Source organism: Papilio machaon, chromosome 1 (assembly GCF_912999745.1).
Source record: "Papilio machaon chromosome 1, ilPapMach1.1, whole genome shotgun sequence".
Lineage (NCBI taxonomy): Eukaryota > Metazoa > Arthropoda > Insecta > Lepidoptera > Papilionidae > Papilio > Papilio machaon.
The window spans coordinates 10,129,886-10,153,240 of record NC_059986.1 but is presented as its reverse complement, the minus strand read 5'-3'; the positions used below and the strand labels follow the sequence as shown (position 1 = coordinate 10,153,240).

The 23,355-nt window shown below is 32.9% G+C and overlaps 1 protein-coding gene across 1 annotated transcript in view; it reads left to right on the top strand.

Moving 5' to 3' along the window:
• Positions 1 to 23,355, top strand: part of LOC106719284 — a 43,814-nt gene that overhangs the window by 16,407 nt on the left and 4,052 nt on the right. The window contains exon 3 of the mRNA XM_045678494.1: positions 23,053 to 23,309. Within this exon, the coding sequence (XP_045534450.1) occupies positions 23,053 to 23,309 (257 nt within the window). The remainder of the gene's footprint in view (positions 1 to 23,052; positions 23,310 to 23,355) is intronic.

The window sequence follows — 23,355 nt, the reverse complement described above, 5'->3', positions numbered from 1 at the left end:
AATTAGAAACCAAGATTGTCGACCAGAGTATGATTGTTGGGCAATACAATAGAGGTGTGCGGTACAATTGTACCAATGCATTATTGTATAATTTTATTATGTATTGTTAAAGAGCAACGAAATATTGTTGAAACATTCATCATGTACTTATAATGTTTTGCAACACTTTGTTTGAAATATTTTTATATTATCAACTTCAACGTAAAAGTTTATTTAAAAGTTTAATCTTTTAATAGAACATTATTTAATATGTATTGAACTTCCATTCCACTCAAACGCAATTAAAAATCCTGGACGCATCTGTTTAGGAATAGAACAACTTCTAATTTAATTACCAGCATATTGAAAATTAACTTGTTATAAATAAATTTTGAATAATTATCTTTAGCGGAATAAATGTGGAAAAACAAACTTATTTATCTACTGCAACCATATAATCAGCCACCATATCTCGTCATCTTTGACTGTAATAGCCCAGTTGTATTCTATAATTATCCTCGGTGATTGTCGTGTGGTCCGCAAAATGTCCCACAGATGGGCCGATAAAAATAATACAATGTTCAATGTTTTCACTTCAGCCATTGATATGGGGTGAAAGTGAACACAACTCCTTGTACATCATTCCGAACACAATACAACATGACAATTATAAAATACATATTAGTAGGTAAGTTAATAGTTAGAAACTTATCAATAATTTAAGGCTCAATGTAATGCAGACTCACTTTTCAGAATATAAATCTTGAACTAGACGAATTCTTTCTATTTTACAGATATCTATATATATAAAAGAAAGTCGTGTTAGTTACACTATTTATAACTCAAGAACGGCTGAATCGATTTGACTGAAAATTGGTGGGCAGGTAGCTTAGAACCAGGAAACGGACATAGGATAATTTTTATCCCGTTTTCTATTTTTTATTCCGCGCGGACGGAGTCGCGGGTAAAAGCTAGTCTATATATATATAAAAGAAAGTTGTGTTAGTTACACTATTTATAACTCAAGATTGGTCGAACTGATTTGGCTGAAAATTGATGGGGAGGTAGCTTAGAACTAGGAGACGGACATAGGAACTTTTTATTTTGCATTTTTTTTGTTCCGCGCGGACGGAGTCGCGGATAAAAGCTAGTATTTAACAAATGAACAATTATCCTAAAATTGGAACCTTGGACTCTACCATTATATATTAAGCCATAATTTCTTTCTCATCCATGTTAATGTTACCTATCAAACAGTTCCCACGATGACAGCCTCAGAGAAAAATGGAAATGACTCATTATATTGCAGATGGAGGGAAAAGTGAAAACGCATATGACACATAATTGCTTTCTACAAAACGGAACATTAATGCTTCATTACGATTGAATGCGGGTTAAATGTATGTCGGTTAGCCAACCTATCCTTTGTAGAACAAGTCACCCGTAAAATGTTTCGGTAACTTAGCGCTTAATCTTCATTTACTAGTGATTTTGCAAACTGTTAGTATATATAGTTACAAATTGAAGGAACTTCTGGTGAATAAAGCATTGAAATCAATCAGAATACAAATTTTAAAATTGGTAACTATGGCTGTATATCTTCAAGCCCGCAGTCAACACACTCCCGAGGTCACGGCAGATAAACCAACCTTTCAGCACTTAAATCACCGAATTTCCAACACGTCGATAACGCCGATGTGTCAATAGAGACAGATAACGCTCCCCTTCATCATTTGCTTCCTGTCACCCGGTAGCTCAGTACACAAACATAGGGAAACAACCGACTTTACGTGAGAATATTTGCAAAGCAAACTTAAATATCTTTTTGCACTGTTAAGTTACAGTAATATCTTCCTTGGTTTGGAAAGATCTATTAAAAGTGAATCAAACGATCCTTCTATCTTTACCACAATAGCAGTAGTAATTGTTTTGGTGTCGCATTCAGATGTAGTAGTAAATCTATTATATGTGTATTTACGCAATAGCCAGCTTTGTGTCTCCAGAAATCCGTCGAATTAACTTAACTCTAAGCCTTTATTAAAAAGAAACATTCCTTGACTCTATGGGAACTTAATTGAAGATATGACAATGAATTGCTTTTTGCATTGTCTGTTTACGCTTCTCTCAGGAGCCTTATTAACTTTAAAGTTTATTAATTAGTGCTGACACTGATCCAAGATGGCCGACTGAGATAGTTGGTGCCGTCTCGATTGTTCGCGACCGACCACAAAGATGGGAACCGTGTTATTTGGGAGGTTATGATATTGTTTGCTCGTATCCAATGAAAGCCATGCTTAAATCAGTCAAAATTGGCCACTACATCACCGGCTCTTTCTATTCACTGTGTCTACGAGATTTCTCTAGATCTATTGTTTTAGTTGTTTTTTCTGTAGGTCAATGTCTGTTGTCTGTGCGATAGTCATTATCTCGTCAATTGTTTAATTAATTTATTTTGTTAATTTAACTGTCATTATATTTTTATTGTTAAGAATAATGCTAAAGTTTATTGAAACAGTATTTTTAAAGAAGAAAATTCTTTCTTTTGGCGTGTGCAGTGTTATTTCGAAGACTGAAAGAAGCGATTAGGTGAAATTGCCAGAATTCCCGTCATGTTATGAAGTTATCACCGACCTCACATTATTTCTTGCGTGTATGTAATCTTTAGGATAAATCGTCATGGTCGTGGTTAAACAATAATGCAAACATATCAATTATAAAATGATCTAATATGCAAATAATTAGTTCATTGATCCAGAAATATCTTGATTTCATGGTAATCACTGCCGCCAGATGGCGTTCTCTGAAACAATACCAACTCCGCCCACAAACAGCCGTGTACCTCGTTAACTCTTCCGTGCTGCTAATAAAACATAATAGCTTTTTAATTAGACGAAATTAAGAATTACGAGTAGACATATTGTTTGATATTTTCTATTATTTGCGTGAACTAGACATACTTCTGTATTTCGTTTGACGGATGTGACTAGCTGATTCACATTCTTTAACGGCTTTTCATTAAGAAGGACTAACTCTTTCAAATTGTTCAATCAACAAAATCATGTCTAATTGGCGAAGACCCAATGTTTTCCTACTTAAAGTTACGTTTTCTTTTTGTTGAAAACAAACAGTATAGTACACGCGTAGACCACACATGCAGCCGGAAATGCGACGTCACTTCCTGCCATTATTGCTCTGAAAGCCTTTCTACTTGCAGTGAATCTCACACCCACCATCACTCCGCGCATCCATCTACTGTTGTCATTATATTAATGTTTGACAGGAATACATTTCTAACTTAAATATTTTAAACTGAAAAAAAATTATCCATAGATTTTCCAAAGTTTCACATTAACTAGATCTGAAAGCAGCTGAAAAGAAAGCTCATGTTATTATTAATTCATTTGCAGTTAATCGCCACATGATAAGACTATAATTATTTTTATTTTTAATTAAAAACGGTATATAGCCTTTCATCTGCAAGACATTCTCTCACCAGCTTTTACTGCGCTGTAAAAAAACAATAGTGTACAATCAGCTAGCTTCGAGACAGTTTCTCAGTAGTCAACAATGCAGCGAACACCATGTGTGTCGCCGCCGTGGGAACACCCTGTACTCTGCCCCGTATTACACATTGTATCCGCAACTGCATTGTAAATTGAACCTTAATAGGGCCATTTAAGTACTTTAATTAAAAAAGAAATTTGCTCATCTGTCGGTTGTTTGTGGTTTGAATTGAAACTTTATCCTTTGCTGATAAAGTGCAAAGTTATTTTGTACGTTAGTAAGACGAGTAATGCTTCTTTAATAACGACGTAACGCGAAGGTTTGTTTCCTTGAGATATTAGCAGCATACGATATTATCTTTAAAATAACTGAATGATATTATGCGTAATGTAAATATTTGTAATAATTATGTACATGACCCTTGAAATTATAGTTAAATGAATATATAGTTAAAAGACATAACTGTTAGAGATTTTTCAGTTCGCAGACTGAAATAAAATATTATTCTGAATATGTTGTATTTTGTATAATATATAACAAGAAAAGGGACTCCTTTTAATGATATATTTTAGCTTTTATATTATATTTAAGATACAAGAAAATACTTACCCCCTTATTCATAATAGTCTGCTAACTTAAAGCATTGCTAATTCTCACTCTGTCTTCTTCTATTGACCTAAGTCAGAATGAAAAAGAACATTCTGTATCAGCTGTCTTAAGTTAGCGGAACATTATGAATAAGGGGGTTGGACTTTATCTTCATAAATTAGATTATTTTCCAAAAAATTGCTAAGAACTAAACACCTATAGTTGTTTCCATCATGAAAATTTAACAAAGAGAGAAGATATCAGATTTCATAAAAATCATTTTAAACAAAGAACAATTCAAATCTTTGGAAAGTTAAAAATACATATGTATGTATAAAATATCTGCTACTTTATACATTCATCCATACACCTGCAGAGTGACATCCGGGTAGTGACAATTAATGCCAGGCATGTCTGGGAACCCGCCGGCCGGGCACACAGGATCGACTCGCTTTGTTTACGACCTATGACATCTGATTGTGAAATTAAATGTAGATAAATAACAAAAAAATACTGTGAACTATCTAGATTTATAGACCTTCTTTTTTTTGTCGTAATCCTGAAAATTACTTTATGGAATATCTAAAAACTAGATTAATAATAATTCTACATTTTTATGTTAAAGTTATTGTTGAAAGTAGCGCCAGTTATCGAGAAATTGAGGAGCAGAAGGTTAGCGTGGTTTGGACATGTTATGCGGAGGGATGATAATAATATAAACAAAAAAGTAATGAGATTGAATGTGGATGGCTATAAAGGTAGAGGAAGACCAAAGAAAGTATGGATGGATTGTGTGAAAGAGGATATGCGTATGAAGGGGGTAAATTCAGATATGACGGCTGATAGAGATGTATGAAGGAGTAGTACATACTGTGCCGACCCTACATAGGGATAAGGGCAGGTTGATGATGATGTTAAAGTTCAAAGTAAATAAATCTTTTGTGTATATATGTAATTTGCATTACTCATTCTCTAATATATAGTTGATATCAAGTGACAGTAGAGTCCTTATATTAGTTAATATCCCATTTGTGACGTCACATTTGTGTGATAGCCCGTCGCAAGACAACGATAGCTTCTAAAATTAAACATGTGCGTCACGTGACTCGCGTGACGTCGTCACGACGGGACAATGATGTCACGCTCAGGGTCCATCTGTTTGCCATCTCGTTATCTGGTGCTCTCTTGTCGCCACATTGCCAATTCAAAATAGCCTTAAGAGAAAATAGTGCAAAGAAATAGATATATAAAACAGTTTTATAGAGCTTTGGTTAAATAACAAATACCTTTTTTGATAAAAATCACACAATGTTTTTACCTCTGTTCGTGTTTTGTGACATTTATACAACGTCATGTTAAAGTAAAATCACCGTCCATTGGTGATTTTACACAAAAAAATTAGATCTTATTTTGTTTTATTTGCACAAACAAAATAAATACAAAAGTTCACAACTAGAGGCGACCTTGCGTAGTACGCATACAGTGCATCACGCGGCCGGCAGACAGGCGCTACCAGTAATGCACAGATAATGTACTTGCGTAATAAACATCTACATTAGTCATTAGCTGTTATTTTGCAGCAATGAATATGAGAACAGTTATAAAACATTATGATAATTTCTTTGTAGAGCTTTGTAAAATAAACATTCAAATGGTTATTTAGATTTTAAATATTGTGTCTTTTTTTTAACTAGGAACTTTAGACATATTTCAAGTCAGAAACCAATTAGCACACATTTTACGTACTAGTTAACTCAACATTTGTTTCTAAAACAGTTTCAATTGTAAATGTCGAGTACAGCGAGTAGAACGCGATTTTATCTTTATTGGTGGTCCATTGTTCAAACACTTTAGTGCTTCAAAATAGAGGAATATACTTTTATCGATACTTTTTTAAGAATAGATAGAAAGGCTCTCGCTAAATATTTGGAATGGGCTCCTATCAAGAGTTCGATACAAAAGACTTTTTAGGAACCGCGCACAGAGTGTGGAGATGCCAATCCTTGCAGTCCTGACCATTGGTTCTTGAGCCATAAGACTCCACTGTTGGTCTTTATTTTTTTGATTTTCTATATAAAATATATTATATAGGAAATAAGTTAATAAATAAAATCAGTACACAAAATAAGTAAGTATTTCTATACTTTGCCATACGACCTGCCACAGGCTACTACCGCTTGTAACCTTGTTTATACAAAGGATGACAGAACATTACTTTCATTTAATAACAAGTCACCAAAACACAGCTTTAACTTACAATTACATCATCAGTTTTTTAAAGAGAACTCTTAGTTAGCAATGATCGATAACCTCATATCTTCACGTATACAGTTAAGGTACATCTCTGGCCCGGATGCCTGGTCGTAGGGCTGTGCGATGCCGAGGGGCCTTGTACTGCCGAAGGGCCGTCAATTGCCTCATTGATAGCGGAAGTCCCATTGTGACGCCCGGATATCCACTCTCGCGTCAGGGACCAAGCGCCCTGTTTACATTTTTTCAACAATAATTTTATGATTGTTCTATTTTTAAATATGTTCCTTTGTTTTGTTTTAGTTGTACAAAAATGTTTGATAGGGTCAGCTTTGCCCCATACAACCATTAATTATGGTAAACAAGATTTATATTTTTTAGGGACGTCAAATTACTGACATCCCGTAATTCGTTTTTTTATGTAATATTAAAATAACTATGCGATCGCTGACAACATTATGTTAGTTTTCTAACTTTTATTTCTAGATATTTTCTTTGCAAATCTAAAATGGCTCGACCACCGTATCATATGTTTTGCATTGAACAATAGGTTTGCATAATTCATAGCCTCGTATTATCTTTATAGTCTAGGGAAATACATTCCTTGACGTGGGAATTGTTTTAAATTATATTTGAAATCGTTTTAATTTACTTAAACATCTTACATAAAAAAAATAGATAACGAACTGCTACTTTTTACAAAAATTAGTCGTAATATAACATAAGTTTGCTAATAAAACCAAGGCAATATATTTAAGGTGTGGATAACACTAAGGTAAGTCGGTCACCTCGCCATTCCAGGAAACGGCCGGCCGGTCTCTATGCACATTGCACAATATTAAAGTTTGACTGCCACATAACTTAGATACTTTTGATATATTTTGGAATTATTCATGCAAATATGATTTGAGTTATTGATAATTAAAATCGATAGAGCTATTATTGACCTGGTTTTCAATTCAATAAAAATGTTTTATATCGGATAATATTTAAGTGGCTGTGAGTAATGTTTGAGGAATGCAAATAAAAATTTATTGTCGGCGCGGAACTTCGTTGCACATTTTTCGGAAGCAAGCCAAGCCAGATGTTTCATTTATAATGTATTTTAAATGTTTTATGAAAAGGTTTAACAGTGCTTGTAATAAATTCCTAACCTAAAATTCTAACTCGTAAATCATAAAATAGAAAAAAAAATCAAGCAAATGGTACTTCTAAACTTTTTATATTTCTTTTTATATCTAAAGTAAGAGAAACCGAAATCTCAAGGTAACAAAATTCATAACATTGTTAAAGACAGTGTCGCATTCACTTCCTCAATCAGGGCAGTGCAAATCACGCGCAATTGAGTGAAGCGACATCTAGCGATAGCAGCTGCAGGCCAAAGGTCCGCCAGTTGAACTTATTTCGCACAATTAGCAACAATTGTTGCAGTCACCACGACCACAGAGCAACCATAACCACCAAATATATGTATGTCATAATATGCACAGACCGATCATTCAGAAAAGAGTTTCTTTTATTTAATAGCTGTTTTGTTGTTATTGCTAAAAAATAGTAGCTTATAATAATCCTTCGTGCAACTACCGTTCCATCGGTCTGGAGATGACCCGGAACGAATGCGTCCTTGACAGAAGACATGCAGACTGATAGAATTTTAAAAATTGGTTTTTCGTTACCAGCAATCAACATCGTATTCGATGTTACAAACACTCTAAAAACAAGATAAAAGTTTCTCATCTTTAATTCTGTATGTCCTGTACATTGTATGCAGGCGGACACAGCAGCAAGGCCGCGCCGCGCACGCCATCTACTTACTGATTGTGACACTACATTAGGCTTGCAACACACGGGAACGCATACATTTATATTTTACACATAGTATAGAAAGTTGGATTAAATTTTATTCCTGTTTAATTTCTACGTATATTTCATACTAAATATACTATTCTTGTGAAAAGAGTGTCGTTTGTTATCCATCATCCATAGCCATCCGCCCACTTTTTAATTTTACACTTTAATAAATCGCACATGTGTGTTGACCTTTACGAGATGCCGACACGGCGCGGCGCGGCGACGCGGCGTCACCACAGGTCCGGCTGCTGGGGTTTTTATGACTGTAAAAGGTTCAAAGCCGTCCAGATTGCCTGCACGTAGATGGAATACCTCGGCCGCCCTTCACAACACGCGCCACCGGGTATTGCGGCTGCTTGTTATAGTACAAGCCTGGTTCTGTCTTACTTGATATTATTTACGACACTTCACAGTTTCATTTAAATATTATATTAATAGTTTATTCGGGTGATCTAGTTTCCTTTGTATCTTCATCTGGAAAAACAGTCTGTAACTTATCGTGTCTATTTTGAAATCTAATAATATGTATGTAATTTGTTTAAAGTCGAAATTTTTTCTTTTTTTTAACTTTAAGGTTGACAAAACATTGTGTGGGTTTATAAAGGCCAGGGACGTGATGATGAGTCTATTCTTTTTATAAAGATTTTGGGATTATTGTAAGTGTTCAATTTGGCACTAATCTTAGCAAAATGTGTCGCTCTGACGTCATTAAGTCACGTGACAGAATGACCTTTAGTGACAAAGTTGAGTTGACTGTGTAACTATCACTTAAGTAGCATTGGCAAATATATAAGAAAGATGATATATAGGAAAGTAAAGTTAAGCACAGTTGAACTTGGATAAGAGCCTAAGAGAATATTTTGGTCGCTTATTTTTCTCTTACCCGAGTTCGTGCTAATGAAGGTTATCCGTCGGGTTCGGACAATGACTCTAGCTTATAGAATATTTTTGATTATCCAGGTTCGACTGTATAGTATCTGGACATAAACTACCAACCTAACCGTACTACTTAAGCTAACCGTGGCTACTAAAATTTACCAAAATTTTAGCAGCTATATGGTTAAATTTAATTTTGGTAATGACTCTAATGTCATTAAAGAAATCTCAGATTTATTTTATACTTCAATGTTGTTGCTAATGTTACAAAAGTACCATAAGTTAGTCACGTCATCGTAACTTACAAGGAAATTAAGTGAGTCACACTAAGACAAGGTAAGTGTCACACCGTTGAATTTCCCAATCAGATTGTGTTTTTTTTTTATAAAAATTATCCTCAAATAGTACTTTAGTGATCAGTGACTCCATTATCTTTGGAAAGGTTTACAAATCAAATTAAACATGTGTGAAAAAATATTTTAAACTCCTTGAAAGTACGAGTTTACGTAATAATTTCAATCGTAAAATAAGTCACTTGATTAACTAAAGTTTGCAACTATACCTTGTACGACCGCAGAGGTCAAACGACTGTCTTTCTATAGTTTCCTATAAACTTATAGACATTCTAAGAAACTATTATTATTGGAATCCAGACTTATTCCAGGATGCAAAAATAGTAGTCAATTCAGATTCGATTAATAGCTCGTATTTCAAACATTGATATTAGATTGATGTCAAATTTAATACAAACTAGCTTTTACCCGCGACTCCGTCCGCGCGGAATAAAAAAAAATGCACACAAGATAAAAAGAGTTCCTAATAAGTCCGTCTCCTAGTTCTAAGCTACCTCCCCATCAATTTTCAGCTAAATCAGTTCGACCGATCTTGAGTTATAAATAGTGTAACTAACACGACTTTCTTTTATATATATAGTTTTAGTTTTAGGTTGTGGTTAGCTTATAATCAAGTTTTAGAAGTGTATTAAGTAGAAGTACGTTTAATATCGCCATTGTGGTCAAGTCAGTTCAGTTGTTGCCGAATTTCCGTATCGAGTGTAAACCGCAGATTTCTCAGTAATTGTGCTGCAACTTTTTACAATCCTTTAGTGTATTAGGTTTGTTTGTGTTTTTTGCAATGTTTGTATTTAGTTTCGCCGAAATTACTGTAATTTGATTTCTAATTCTGGGGTGTTTTTTATGTTTATAATTTATGTAGCCAGTGGTTAACGATTGATTTTATATGTAGTTAGTAATGATTTCAAGTTAGATTGGTAAAGCTCATCTTTATGGTGTAAAACTTAAGATTTTTAACTTTTCAATCAGGTTTGGATTAATATATAATTAAATACGATCGCGAAGAATAAGAGTGGAAACTTTTAGTTAACTTTTAATGTAAATTTCTTTTAATTTATAAGATTCAAAAAGAGCCGTGAGAAAACTTCTAAATCGAGTAATTCCCGGTACACAGAACACATTAGAGCTCGCAATTACTATTTCCTTTTCGGCTAATGACCAGTGATGAGCGAGTGTACAGATCACTGCAAGCTAGCCGAATGCTATGCTATAGAGATCAAAGTTTTACTTTTAATTTCTATGGTAATAACTGTATATATTACATTGTTCGTGTTATAATTAAGCTTAAATGTGATATGTTTTAGTTGCATAAAATGAAGGACGATCACCTTGCCCTTGATAATACCACGCATATCGTAAAATGTACCTACGAATGAATTTAATTACGTTTTTCCTTATTCGAAGACAATTATAGTGTCATATTTTTCCTAAATATCTCACACATTTCATTGTCGGTTATATGACTTTATCTCGGTAATTGCTCAGCACTAACTGTGCGCTTGCGTTCTTGCATCAAGCGGCAAATTGTGAGATCGCGTGGAAACCACGACTGCTTGCTCCCTGCTGCTCACATTGCACACTAATTGTTTCCAAAAATAAAACGCCCTTCAATTTTTAAGACATGAGAATTTTATTCCTGGTAATAATCAGTTAATTTATTCTAAGATTTTTTTATTATGTTGGTACAGAATAAATCGCAGTCTTTTGACTTGAAAAAAATATTATGGAATATAAAAATTATAAGACAAGCATAAATATGATTATCCATTTTGATTTATATGAAAAATATTTGATAAAAGTAATCGTAGTTACTGAAAGCATTTCTCAGTTTGTAGCTACAATATTTAAATAAATAAAGCAATGAGGTTTGCATACAAAAAGGGTGAGTTCGTCTCGGTGGCTGCGCGCTCGGAATGTCGAGTCTCCGACCAAAACCGGACTCGGAGTTTGTTGTTCAAGTGCAAGTACAACATGTAACAAATTGATAACCACTTCGACTTATCTTCAATCAGAATATCATCGTTTTGGACTAATAAAAACTGCATTTAGTTTAAAAAAATACAAAATTTAAAAGGAGCAACACTTAAAAAGAAACTTCCATACGTATGTTAAAAATTATAATTTATACGAATTCATGATAAGTAATTATTTTCTTATTATAATGTCAGTACAGGGTCGGCTCAATAATACAGCCTTAATAAATTTTATAACAGCATTAAATTTGTAGTGGAATTTAGGTAACGTTTTACGAAAGCACATAACAACAGTCACCCACGTCTCACCCACGGGCTCTAAACTTAATGTTGGTAACTTAATATCGTTTAATGATAAATGCTCAAATACTCGTAACTTAGCACGACGCTGTGAGTGCTTAAACGTTAAGAGTAACGAGGCTTCTCTGACGCAAATGTGATATGATTGCAATTTAAAATAAATGTGCAATTTCAAAGTTAAATGACGCCGTAGTTTTGAATTGTATGATACGGTTCGGGAAAGATTTCACGAAGGCAGATGTACTACCTCCCTCTTAATAATTAACAGGCAACTAATTTTGATTATTTGTTTCACTTGGACAACGTGTTCAATAGTTCATTCTTTTTCGTCGAAGTCGGCTTAAAACAAAACACACAAGAGCGTAATTAAATATAATAAAGTTGGAGATGTTTTTTGCAGCGGTGACAATATTTTTTTTTCTGCCAAAAAAGTAATTAAAAGCGAAAAGATTTCTTAACGTAAAGTTGTTAGTATATTTTAATTCAATGTCTTACCATCTAAAATAATTACTACGGCCATATGGTAAACATTAAAACCAATAAGTACTTCCCAAAGTAATGTACTCCGCTTACGACTTCTTGATGTAACTTTCCATTACTGAGCACGTGCGGACCCTCTACTACTGTGGCACTCTTCATATATTTATAGGACCCTTTAAATGTCGACAGCTGTTATTTGCAGTTGATGTACGGTACGCCACAGACTCCTTAACAAACTAATAAAGCCTAACACTTTAATTCGTTCCAGATCATTCGTTCGTGAATGGATGTTATGCTTTCTATTTTATACGAGTATCTTATTAATGGTTTGTAGACATAATACTATTGTTATATACATAACGATTTAATTGATTTTCTACTTGATATAACTTGTGAAAGCTTGGTAGGTTAAGTTTTAAGTTAACATAATATACGTGGCTCGAATTTCATCAAAAGTTTATAAAACTTACGATGTTGTTGTTCTGTGTATGCGCCATCTCATGTCGAGAAGCGACATTTATATTGTAATTTAAAATTGCTATAAATATTCGTTTCTTTGTTTTATATTACCAGTATTTTTAGGTTATATTTTGATTTTATTAAAGTTAAACATTAATTATTATCTTTTAAACATTTATGAGTTATTAAGCACACAGTAACTCGTGAGATGTTATTTATGGTTAAGCGAATATTTTAATGGGCGATATTTCATTATTAATGTCCTTTCGTTTATGACGCCGTTTGACGCACAATTTTATTTGTAATTAACAACTATGCAATATTATTACTTCCACTTACAATGTTACGAGGAAAGTGTTCATTTTTATACCATTTGCTTTAAAACCATTATCTGTGTTGTATGGATATGGAATGCTTATTATATATATTATTATAAGCACATTTATATTTGCAATATCGTACTTAAGTGGTTAAAAACATTGGCTGTCGTTTATTCTGGTCCTGAGTTCGGTATAATCAAATCAATTTTACTTATTTCTTATTACGCTACATCTAAAGTACAGTAGTAAAATAACATTATCAAGTTCTCAAGTTGCTGAATAACATCGTAGAAAATAATTTTAGACTTTCTTTTTGCAATGTGATACTGTTGTTCTGACAAACGCCGCTTCTTTAATGATTCAATTACAAGAAAATCTCAAATTACAGCAGCATAGTAACCTTTATGTCTTTCATGAAATTATTAATTTTAATATCGGATTGCGTACAGCAAGCTACCCGCCTTGACTTAGTTAACTTTTTCTGTTAACAAAATGGCGTCATTTCGCTCCATTTTCGTCTTATTTGCGCTTGTCATTTCGGAATTCTAGCTTTGTTAAGATACGAATACTATAAATGTAACAAAATATTATTGTATTTTGAAATTATTAGACCGAATCAATAGGTTATTGGAGCGTGGACATCAAATTAATTAGTACCTGAGAGTCCTTTACCTAAGTTACTAACATTTAAAACACGTATTTACACATATTAGTATTTGCTCATTGCCCGAAATTCTAATAGCGTTACTTCTTTTTCCACAATATCTTTGACAGTGTCAAACTTTACGTTTATCCGCGTTATTTCCTTAAAAAGTTATATAAAGTTTCCGCTTCTTTATTTAATATAACACTTATAAATTGACCTGATTACGTCTTATTTTAGGTTAAATGTATAACGTTAACTACACACAATCTAAACAAAGATATATTGTTCATTTTATCACTTCAATGAACAAAAGCTGTAGTAATTTAATTATATCGAAACAAAGTATTTTTTTTAATAAAACCCCGATAATGATCCCTTCTCAGTAAACGAATAAATGTTGTCTATGTTAATACCAAGTTATCATTTCGCCAGAGGTTAAATATAATAAGGACTTTATATAACAGTAAGTAACAGTTCCTTAACTCTACATAAATTATTAGGTTAACGACCAGTATTATAATAATCTAATTCTGATAATGCATTTTATAATCTAGTAACTGATAATAAAGTTTTATTTTGTTTGTATTCAACAGCAAGAAAAACATTGTTTTTAAGAAATAATTTCGAAGTTTAAATTCAGTCAGAAAAAGAGTATTATCGATAATCAAAAATCAAAGGGCTAATTTTGTCACTTCTCTGTTGATGTGAATTTAAAACAAAAGGCATCGGTATTGTAAGTAGTAAGTACGCGAAGTGGGTGGCTCGTGTAAAATCCAACAGAACAGTCAGTCTTTGTTTCCCATTTCTGTGCTCATTAACTTTGCTCTCAACTGTATCACCTGCTCCATCTTTAAGTGTTGTTTTTAAATGTAAACAAGGCAAAGGGTTGTGGAAAGTTTTCTTATAAAAATCTGTTTAATAGAATAGAAAATCTATTTTAAGTCAATTCTTAAATCATCAAATATTCAAGGAAAGCGTACCAAATTTCATTACCATATGAAATAAAGCATCCATAAATATTTAAAACCAAAAGAAACCTTTTTCTTTATTTTTTGTTTATAAATACACCATCTTAACTGGCAGTGTAACAATCATATTATTTATGACTAAAACATTATGCATTTTAAATAAATAATTAGTTAGAAACATCAAGGCACAAATAACCGAGTCGGCCACTGATGGTCGACGGTCACTAATTCACCCGCCCCCGGTATTTGTAGAGGTCAATGTTGGCGCGCAATTAACGCACGCTGTCAAATTATAACCTCAAACACAGCTGCACTGAATTAACTGTTTGTGTTAATTTACAGTATGATGTTAGGTTATACTGCTATATCTTTGTAAAAATAATATATTTTTAAACAAAAATTTATCTTTAACTAGCTTAAGTACTGTATATTAAAAAAGGCCTTATGGTTGTATTTTACGTGTTAAAACGTTTTCGAAGTATGTACACTAAAGGTCATTTTTTGACATTTTTTGATACTTTTTCGTATTAATTTTATAGATTTACAAATGTTTCTTTACGTTATTACACTTTTCATCATAGTTTAAGAAATGTGGAAGTTTTTAAACTCTTTTGGTAACTTATTATGAAACAAATAAATAATTCGAAATCAAAACAGTAATTCTAATGATTGTAACCGCTATAACCAAAAAGTACGCCGTAGCTGTCTGTTTCGATTGAATGCATATTAACTATGTACATTGTTTCGTAAGATACGGCGATACAAATGGCCGCCGCCGCACCATAAATCCCGATAAAGTGCCATAAACTATCTCAATAGTTTCTCCCGATTGTGGCTCGATGACGAAACAAAAGTAAACTCGCAGCACCATTCATTAAAAGGAAAGACGTACGGATGATTTACTCTTGTTGTGAATTGTTTTCACATTAATTATGAAAAATTAAATTTTAATATTAGATTAGTTTAGGCGTTAAAGCAGCATACATTTTTTTTAATATTAACTTCCGTATTTAATGTTTTGCCTACTTCCCTTTTCATCTAATAAATTTACACGAGTGATTGGTTACACTTCATTGTATAATATTTTCAATAGGAGAGCATGTACAGCTACATCATACGTAAAGATTTAAGGTTTAATCCTAATTGTTTAAAAATAAAGGGATTACAAAGACATAACCTCAAAATGTGACAAAAAAAGTTCCCGCACTTATAACAACGCGCACGATTAAAGCAGCATCCTGCGCGCGCACCTGGCCACCGCGCGTGCCTGCACAACCCGTGCTCTAGCGTTTTTGTTCCACTCCTTGTTTTAACTTTATTTGGTTATACTCCTTCCTTTTAGATCACTGCTCCCGTCACCAGATGTTCTTAGATACGTTTATTAGTATAATTGAAAAATGAATAATATAGAGTAGGAAACTTTCGTAGTAATAGAAATTCGTAATATTTGCTTACTCTATGGGTTAAAGGTAGGAGTGATATTTTTCAAGAAAGAATGAAGAAATTGCTTTCATTACATATAACTTCAAACTTTCGTGATTTTTACTAATATACTGTTCGTAAGAAACGGGATTCTTACCACGATTAGGCTGTTTGAGCTCCCGATATTTCGGCACAGTTGCATGCTTTCATTACATTTTATTTTATAAATGATGGATGTCATATGTATGTTAAGTCATCTTTTTGTCCATTACGTAACTTTAAGGGTTAACTATAGTCCAAATATATCGCTTATTTGTCGTAAAATCATTTAAAACTGTGTCACATGTTACGTCCTATTCAAAACAAATCATTAAGAACCCTTTTCATCAGTTTTTATTGTTACTACCAGGTGTTTCAATGTCTGGGTACTTACCATACTTTAAAATCCTGACCTAATATAAAACAGTTGTCGTTGTCTATATATAGAGTTTTATGGAGCACGAGTCATAGCGACTTTGACATGGCCCACAGAGTAAAAATGTTTAACAAACATGGTGGTATTTCTAGAATTTTCTTTGTTAAATAATTTAAATTTATCACAGAACCCTTTAAAATAAAACTGACTGTACTTTTCATTTCAAGTCAACGTTAATTGTAGTTTGTTTCTGAGACAAAAATCTCTGTATAAAACAATTCATCATCCCTGTTATTATCTTTAACAAAACAGATAACAATAAGTTTTGGAAATTTCGATTTCATAAACCTAGGGTTAGTAATTATTACAACAATACTAATGGAAAAAAATGGCTAAATGTTTCTTATTGGTATTGAAAAGAACACTTTCAATACAGTGTTCTTAATTGATTGACTATAGAGTCACAAAACATTTCAAGATGTCTCCGGACGCAGGCGGCTGCTCTCGTAAATTGGGTGAATGGGGTGTGACGCGGCAGGAAATTAGGAAATGGGAAGTTGTGTCGTTTGTACCAGCTTATTATAGCATAGAGCACACACAGACAGACATATCGCCTGCCTTAATTTGTTCATCCGCCGTGATTTCAGTCAACTAATTGCCTTTGATTAGAAACATGTTGCACATAAAACAATTGATTATGGATGGCACATAATTATAAACAAAAATTTAATGAAATACAAAATAGCATTTACTAATTTATTTTTTACATAAAATACTGCACTTAGGGTCGTTAAGTTGTCTTGAAGTGTATTTTTTAAATGAATCCGTACAATATTGAAAACTGCGGTAGTAATGTGTTTGCATAATGTAAATTAGGAAGGCATTATTGTGCGGCAAATTGTCGGAAAATTATAAAGTATGCGCGGAAACGTTGATTACGGCCAATTACTGTCGCGTGCTTGTTACATGCAAATTACACAGTTACCTAAAAATAAATTCAACATCATAGTGTACGGCCGTCGTCAACAGTGTTAATAAAAAAATAATCTATTATTTACAATACCTAAAATGTTAAATATTGAGTTTATAATAATACTAGCTATATAGCCCGCGAAATCGTCTGGGCGAAATTTAAAAAAAAAACTTAATTAGTCGTCTATGTGTTCTTCCATACTATGTTTTACATCAATACTAAATTTCAGCAATCCATGCAGCCGTTCTAGAGATACCTTCTAAAAACATCCAAACCATAGTAAGATTATCTTTGCTGTGCTTTCTTTTTCGTCTTAATGACTGGGAGCTAAGAAATTTCATCGCTATGCACTCATTTTGACGATTGAGTTATCACCTTTCTTTAGCCTTACAAATTCGACCTTATAAATAAAAAATCGATGCGGAACAAGGAAATATGTTTTAGTAACAAAAGAGAAATTTTAAAAATACGTCGGAACATATAAATTCATACATTTATTTATTTATTGCAATGAAGCATTTGAACTCCAACGTAACACGCTTGTGGACATCATCTGATATTTAACTCCCATAACTTAGGTTAAACAAATTGTAAACATTAATTCGAAAATAAATAGAAGTAGATAATATGAACCTTATTCTCTAGCAATAAGAGTTAATAAGTAATGTTTTTGTAAAGAAATTATATCCTTATTACGTTTGGCATAAATTATAAAGTGCATTGATAATTTAATGCACAGCATGACGGCGCCGGCGAGTTAGTGATGTCTGTAAATTGTTACCGGAAAATAATCGATATTAACTCTTTTTCGAAAAAATATATATTTTTTTACTCAATTTTAAATTACTTTGTGAAGTAAGCAGAAATCTTTTTTAAAATCAATATTTATTTGGGAAAACCCGACTGACTGTACCCTGATTTCAATCCCGGTAAAGAACCGTACTCGTACTATAACCGTATAACCGTACTAAATCCATCTATAGAGTAAATCAATAATTTTTATTTAATTTTAATTGCCTAGCACTGTAATTTAATATTGTATCGAAACTGTTAAAGCTAACTATGGTGGAGAACGTCACTAGTCGTATTAAGGCGTGATTACGATACTAATAGATACGATATGGTGCACGAGTTGACCCTTGCAAATTGCTCTACATCCAAACTTGGATATCTGCGTAATTCTCCGAATTACTAGCTAATCTAACGGAATATTTCGTCATAATTTAATTCAATTATGTAAGCACTAAACACACGAGTATATTTTGTGGTAAAAGAAAATGATTTAATAGTTTTATTTTTGTACACGAATAAATGAAATTAAAAATTGTAAAGTGAAGTAAGATAAAAATATAAATATATCGATAAAAAATAATATCAATGTTACAACCCTTTGACATTAATCTGCATTTTAAGTAAAGCGCCATCTGTTCGCGATATACGACACTAGCATGACATACGCAGAGGCGAAAGGGCGCGTGCGAGTCGTCGGTCATCAGAAAATCAATTTAGATAATTTGGTTGCAAGTTAAAGTTTATTGACACTGACAAAACATAAAAAAAATAAAAGTTCTCGCTCCTATCTGTTGTAAACTACATAATTAATATCGTTATTAGGTTCAGATGTCATCAAAATATAGGTTAATGTCAATAAAAGCTCCCGGCGAAGTTTACATGACTTGATAGTTATGGAAGCAAACATAACATAAACAAAATGTGATTTAAACAAATTGAAACTATACGATTTAAAATCTTTTTAATTATAGATATAAACTGGGAAATAAATGTTCCCTTATTTTAATATTAATTTATGAAACACTTCGGGACGATCTGTTTCGTAACTTGTTAACACATTTTTTTTTAGAAATTACCATCAATTTCACTCAGTTTTAAATTAAGAATGTAGCTTTGCAGTTAGGGCTGCGATGTAATGATTCTCACTGCATCCAATCAGTGCCGTTATGATTACTGACTCTTCGATTATTATAGTACATACATGGATTTATTAATGTTCATTGTAAACTTTTTCAACCATTAGATCAAGTGGCGGCTTAATGATGTAAAGTTCTTTTCAACGCACATCAACAGATACATCGGAAATTAACATTTTTTCTATCACAGACCTTGAACGGCATCTACTACTACTTTTTCTAATTTCACAAAGTTATTTTTGCCTCTGATATAAAGTCTGGACGTACAAAATAAAAGTCGAAGTCGATTTCTCGACGGTAAAAGTACTTTTGTATCCGAGCTCCGGCTATCTTGGCGCGCATTCTCTCCGTCCGGTCGCATTTTTTGCATTTCCTTGGCAATACGACGTCACGGATGACCACTCTTACACTCTTCATTACATTTCGTTTTTAAATTGTTGCATTCCGCAGAAATATGTCCAGAATTATTTAATAATAATTTTTACAAGTCATTAAATAGATAGTAGACTACTAGTACTATTACTAGCAACTTATGTCCGGATGTAGTAATTCTACTAAATTATAACATGAAGTAATATCGCCCGAAAGTGTTCCAAAATATGTCAATTGATATTGACGTCCCACTATTCGTTATCGATACTTTGCTGTTTGTTTACTAAACTTACCATTGGTCAATTAATTCATTGATATGAACTAATGCATGTACAACAGAAAAGTCACGTGTACGTTTTTTATACATAGTTATTTGGTACCCATATATAATATACTAGCTGTAGCCCACGACTCCGTCCGCGCGCATTTAAAGAAAACTTAATAGGGGTATGAAAAAGAGATAGTAGCCGATTCTCAGATCTACTGAATACGCATAAAAAATTTGGTAAAAATCGGTCAAGCAGTTTCGGAGGAGTACGGTAACTAACATTGTGACATGGAAATTTTATATATTAGATAATAAAGTTTATTTGTATAATAAAATGGATGCCAAAGACTGTCATTTAATAGTAAACGCGATTTACTTTTTTATTTTTGTACATTTTTAAAAAATCAGTTAACGATTTAGTTGAACTACTTAGTAAGTACTAGATTTAATCCTGAAATACAATCAACAACTTACGTAACAAATCGATGTAATCACAAGTTCTCCATAATGTAACATGACAGGTGCAACCCTATACCGCTAGGGCTGTCGCTTCCGGTTTCGGGAGTGGTCAGTTGTTATACCGCGCCGGCAGAGAGCGCACGCGTCGCCATGCAAGCCCCGATACCCGCGCCCCGGCTACGACTAGAATTCCATCCGCATAATATACACGTGAGTTTCATATTAAATAAGTATTGATTTTTAATTATCGATTTAAGATAAATGGAATCGATTTTTGAAAACAATCGATTAAATCTAGACCAGACATTTTTCCTATTTCATTTGAGACAATAACAGTAATTTAAAGTTTTTTTTATTGAACTAAAAATAAGTTTTTTTTAAATAATGGGACAAAATTACATACGTTTTTAGAATAATTATTTAATTTACCTTTTAAAGATTTGAACGTCGCTTATTTTGGTAACTTTGGTCATCTCCCTTGTATTTACCGTTGTGCAATAAAATATATACGAGTTCTTGAAAAAATGTTTTGGTGTTAAACATTTTTACGCGCACCATTAAGAATGTTTAAGAGGAAATTTTATGATAAATTCTGGCTTTATCATAGATTTCTTTCAACTAATTTCTTAGCATATTATTCTATAGAATAAAAAAAAAAATTATTTACAGAACTTTGCAAGTTTTAAACTACGTTAATATTATAAGTATTTCCACTTTAGATTTGTATTTTACGATTTGTCTAGGAAAATTACAAACGGACGACGATACGATACGACACGTACGATTATCGCTAAATGTATTCTCTTACCACTTTAGTAATGGGAATGAAATCCTTTCCTTAATTGGTGCGAAACTACATTACTACGTACCTGTTGTCAGGATAGCTTCCGGTTTGCGGTGCCAACTATGTCACTCACTTGATACAACCCCTCTTTACTCAGTGAAGCGTAAATCCGTATTACAAGTACACGCAATCGGACAAACTTGCTAGTTTTTAGTCTTTACTATCGTAAAAAATAAAAAATAAATATTTTATGACAAACTAAACAATAATTGTTTTAACAAAAGATTGTCAGTTTTAATAAAGTTGTTTACTTAGCTAATAGAGTGAAATTTTGTACTTAAATAATAATTTAAAAGTTGAATCAAGTGAGTTGTATCAACATAATATTCTAATCCCAGTATTAATATAAATATAGTAAAGATAGATGGAATATATATTTATGATAGAGTAATGGATGTAGGAAATAAGGCATTTATCTGTCATCGACTTATTTGCAGAGACTAGAATAAATAATGATAGTTGTTAATTTATTATTACGTTCCTTTTAATGATATATTTTAGTTATTTTTATTATCATATTATATTTTTTAAGGTTTTTAGTTTTTCTTTGTTCTAGTATATGTTATAAAAACACACAAATTAATTGTTACGAATTAAACAAATTGTATATAACAAACTCTCGAAGCTGGACATACTAATGTGTGTTTCTTTATTGTGTTGTTATTGTTAGCCGTGTTCATTGATGTTGCGAAACATTCCCAGGCCAAAGGGAACAATGATGTGTGGCTGTCGCTAAGTTAATTGTTTTTAAAGCATTAAAAAAATTAGTTGCAATAATAATTAGTGTTTATTAGGAAAATATAAATATGAGTTTAATAAGTTAAATTACGGTTTTTTTATTTTATTTCGCGACTGTAGAAAGCTTTCATTTCGTGTTCGACATCTCGTTCATTTATGTACCTACTTTAATAAATTATTGAATATTAATCTTTGTTTACAAGAGTAAGTAAATAAGTAATTATTTACTTTTAACATTTTTTCAAATAAAAACTTATCAAGGTATTTAATAAAACTTGTTAGCTACTAAAAGCGATGCAAAACCTTCCATATTTCGAAACTACTAAGGTCGCTAATCAAATAGGCAACGACTAAAAAGATATCCCTTTAAATAGGACGTTGATAAGCGAAAACATTTGCGGACAAAACTAATTACTTTCGGGTTAATTGAATTTGATCCGCCCTCAATTTGTCAGCCGGGTTATAGGTACGCTAGCTTAATACTTTATGTGATGTCACTGAGTAATAATCACTATATAAACAAATATTTTGTATACACACTTTGTCTTATAATTTACAATCTTCAGAGTGATTGTAAGTTATTACCCCCTTTGCCTCCCTCCATTTTATTGTAGGTGTCGTTATACAAGAAACAAAATAAACAATAATATCAAGTTATACATGGTATAAAAATGATATAAAAATTGTGGATCGATGGCGTAGGATTGATGTCGACCATCCGGTGCTTTGTGCCCGCCGCATCCTGCCGCGGACAGCGGGCGAGGAAGTCGCACCAGGAAACACTATATCACACGAAAAATTCACTACTAATGCTTCATAATCGATTTGATATAAAAATAAATGTTATTCTGCATTTAATTCCCTATCAAAGTAGAATTAAGTTATATTTAAAATGTGTGGATACATGCCTTTTAATCTTTCTGTACTCTATAGTTCTACTCGTATATAGCTTAGCATACGTATCGTTACATAGCACAGCTATGTTCAAATTAAATATCATGGTGTATAATAAAACATTAAAATATATAGCCTCAATTGTATATAACGTGGTTATAATTAAGTAATGTATTTTATGTTTGTCAACAGACGACGATAAAGGTGTACGCGCGCTGCCTGCGACCGGACATCGAGTACAAGACGCTGTCGGTGACGTGGGGCACACGCGCTCGCGAGGTGGTGGCGGCGTTGCTGAGCAAGTTCCGTATGCGCCACCGCGACCCGCGACTCTTCTACCTCAGCATGGAGGTGCGCGTGCGCGCCGCCGGACTACGTACAGCACTTGCGCTTGATGACGACGCACGCCCCGCCGCGCTGCAGGCTTGCCACCCCAAGGGTTACTCCAAGTAAGTGATGTAGCATATGTGCCTATCATAAGCACGTCACTTAGTT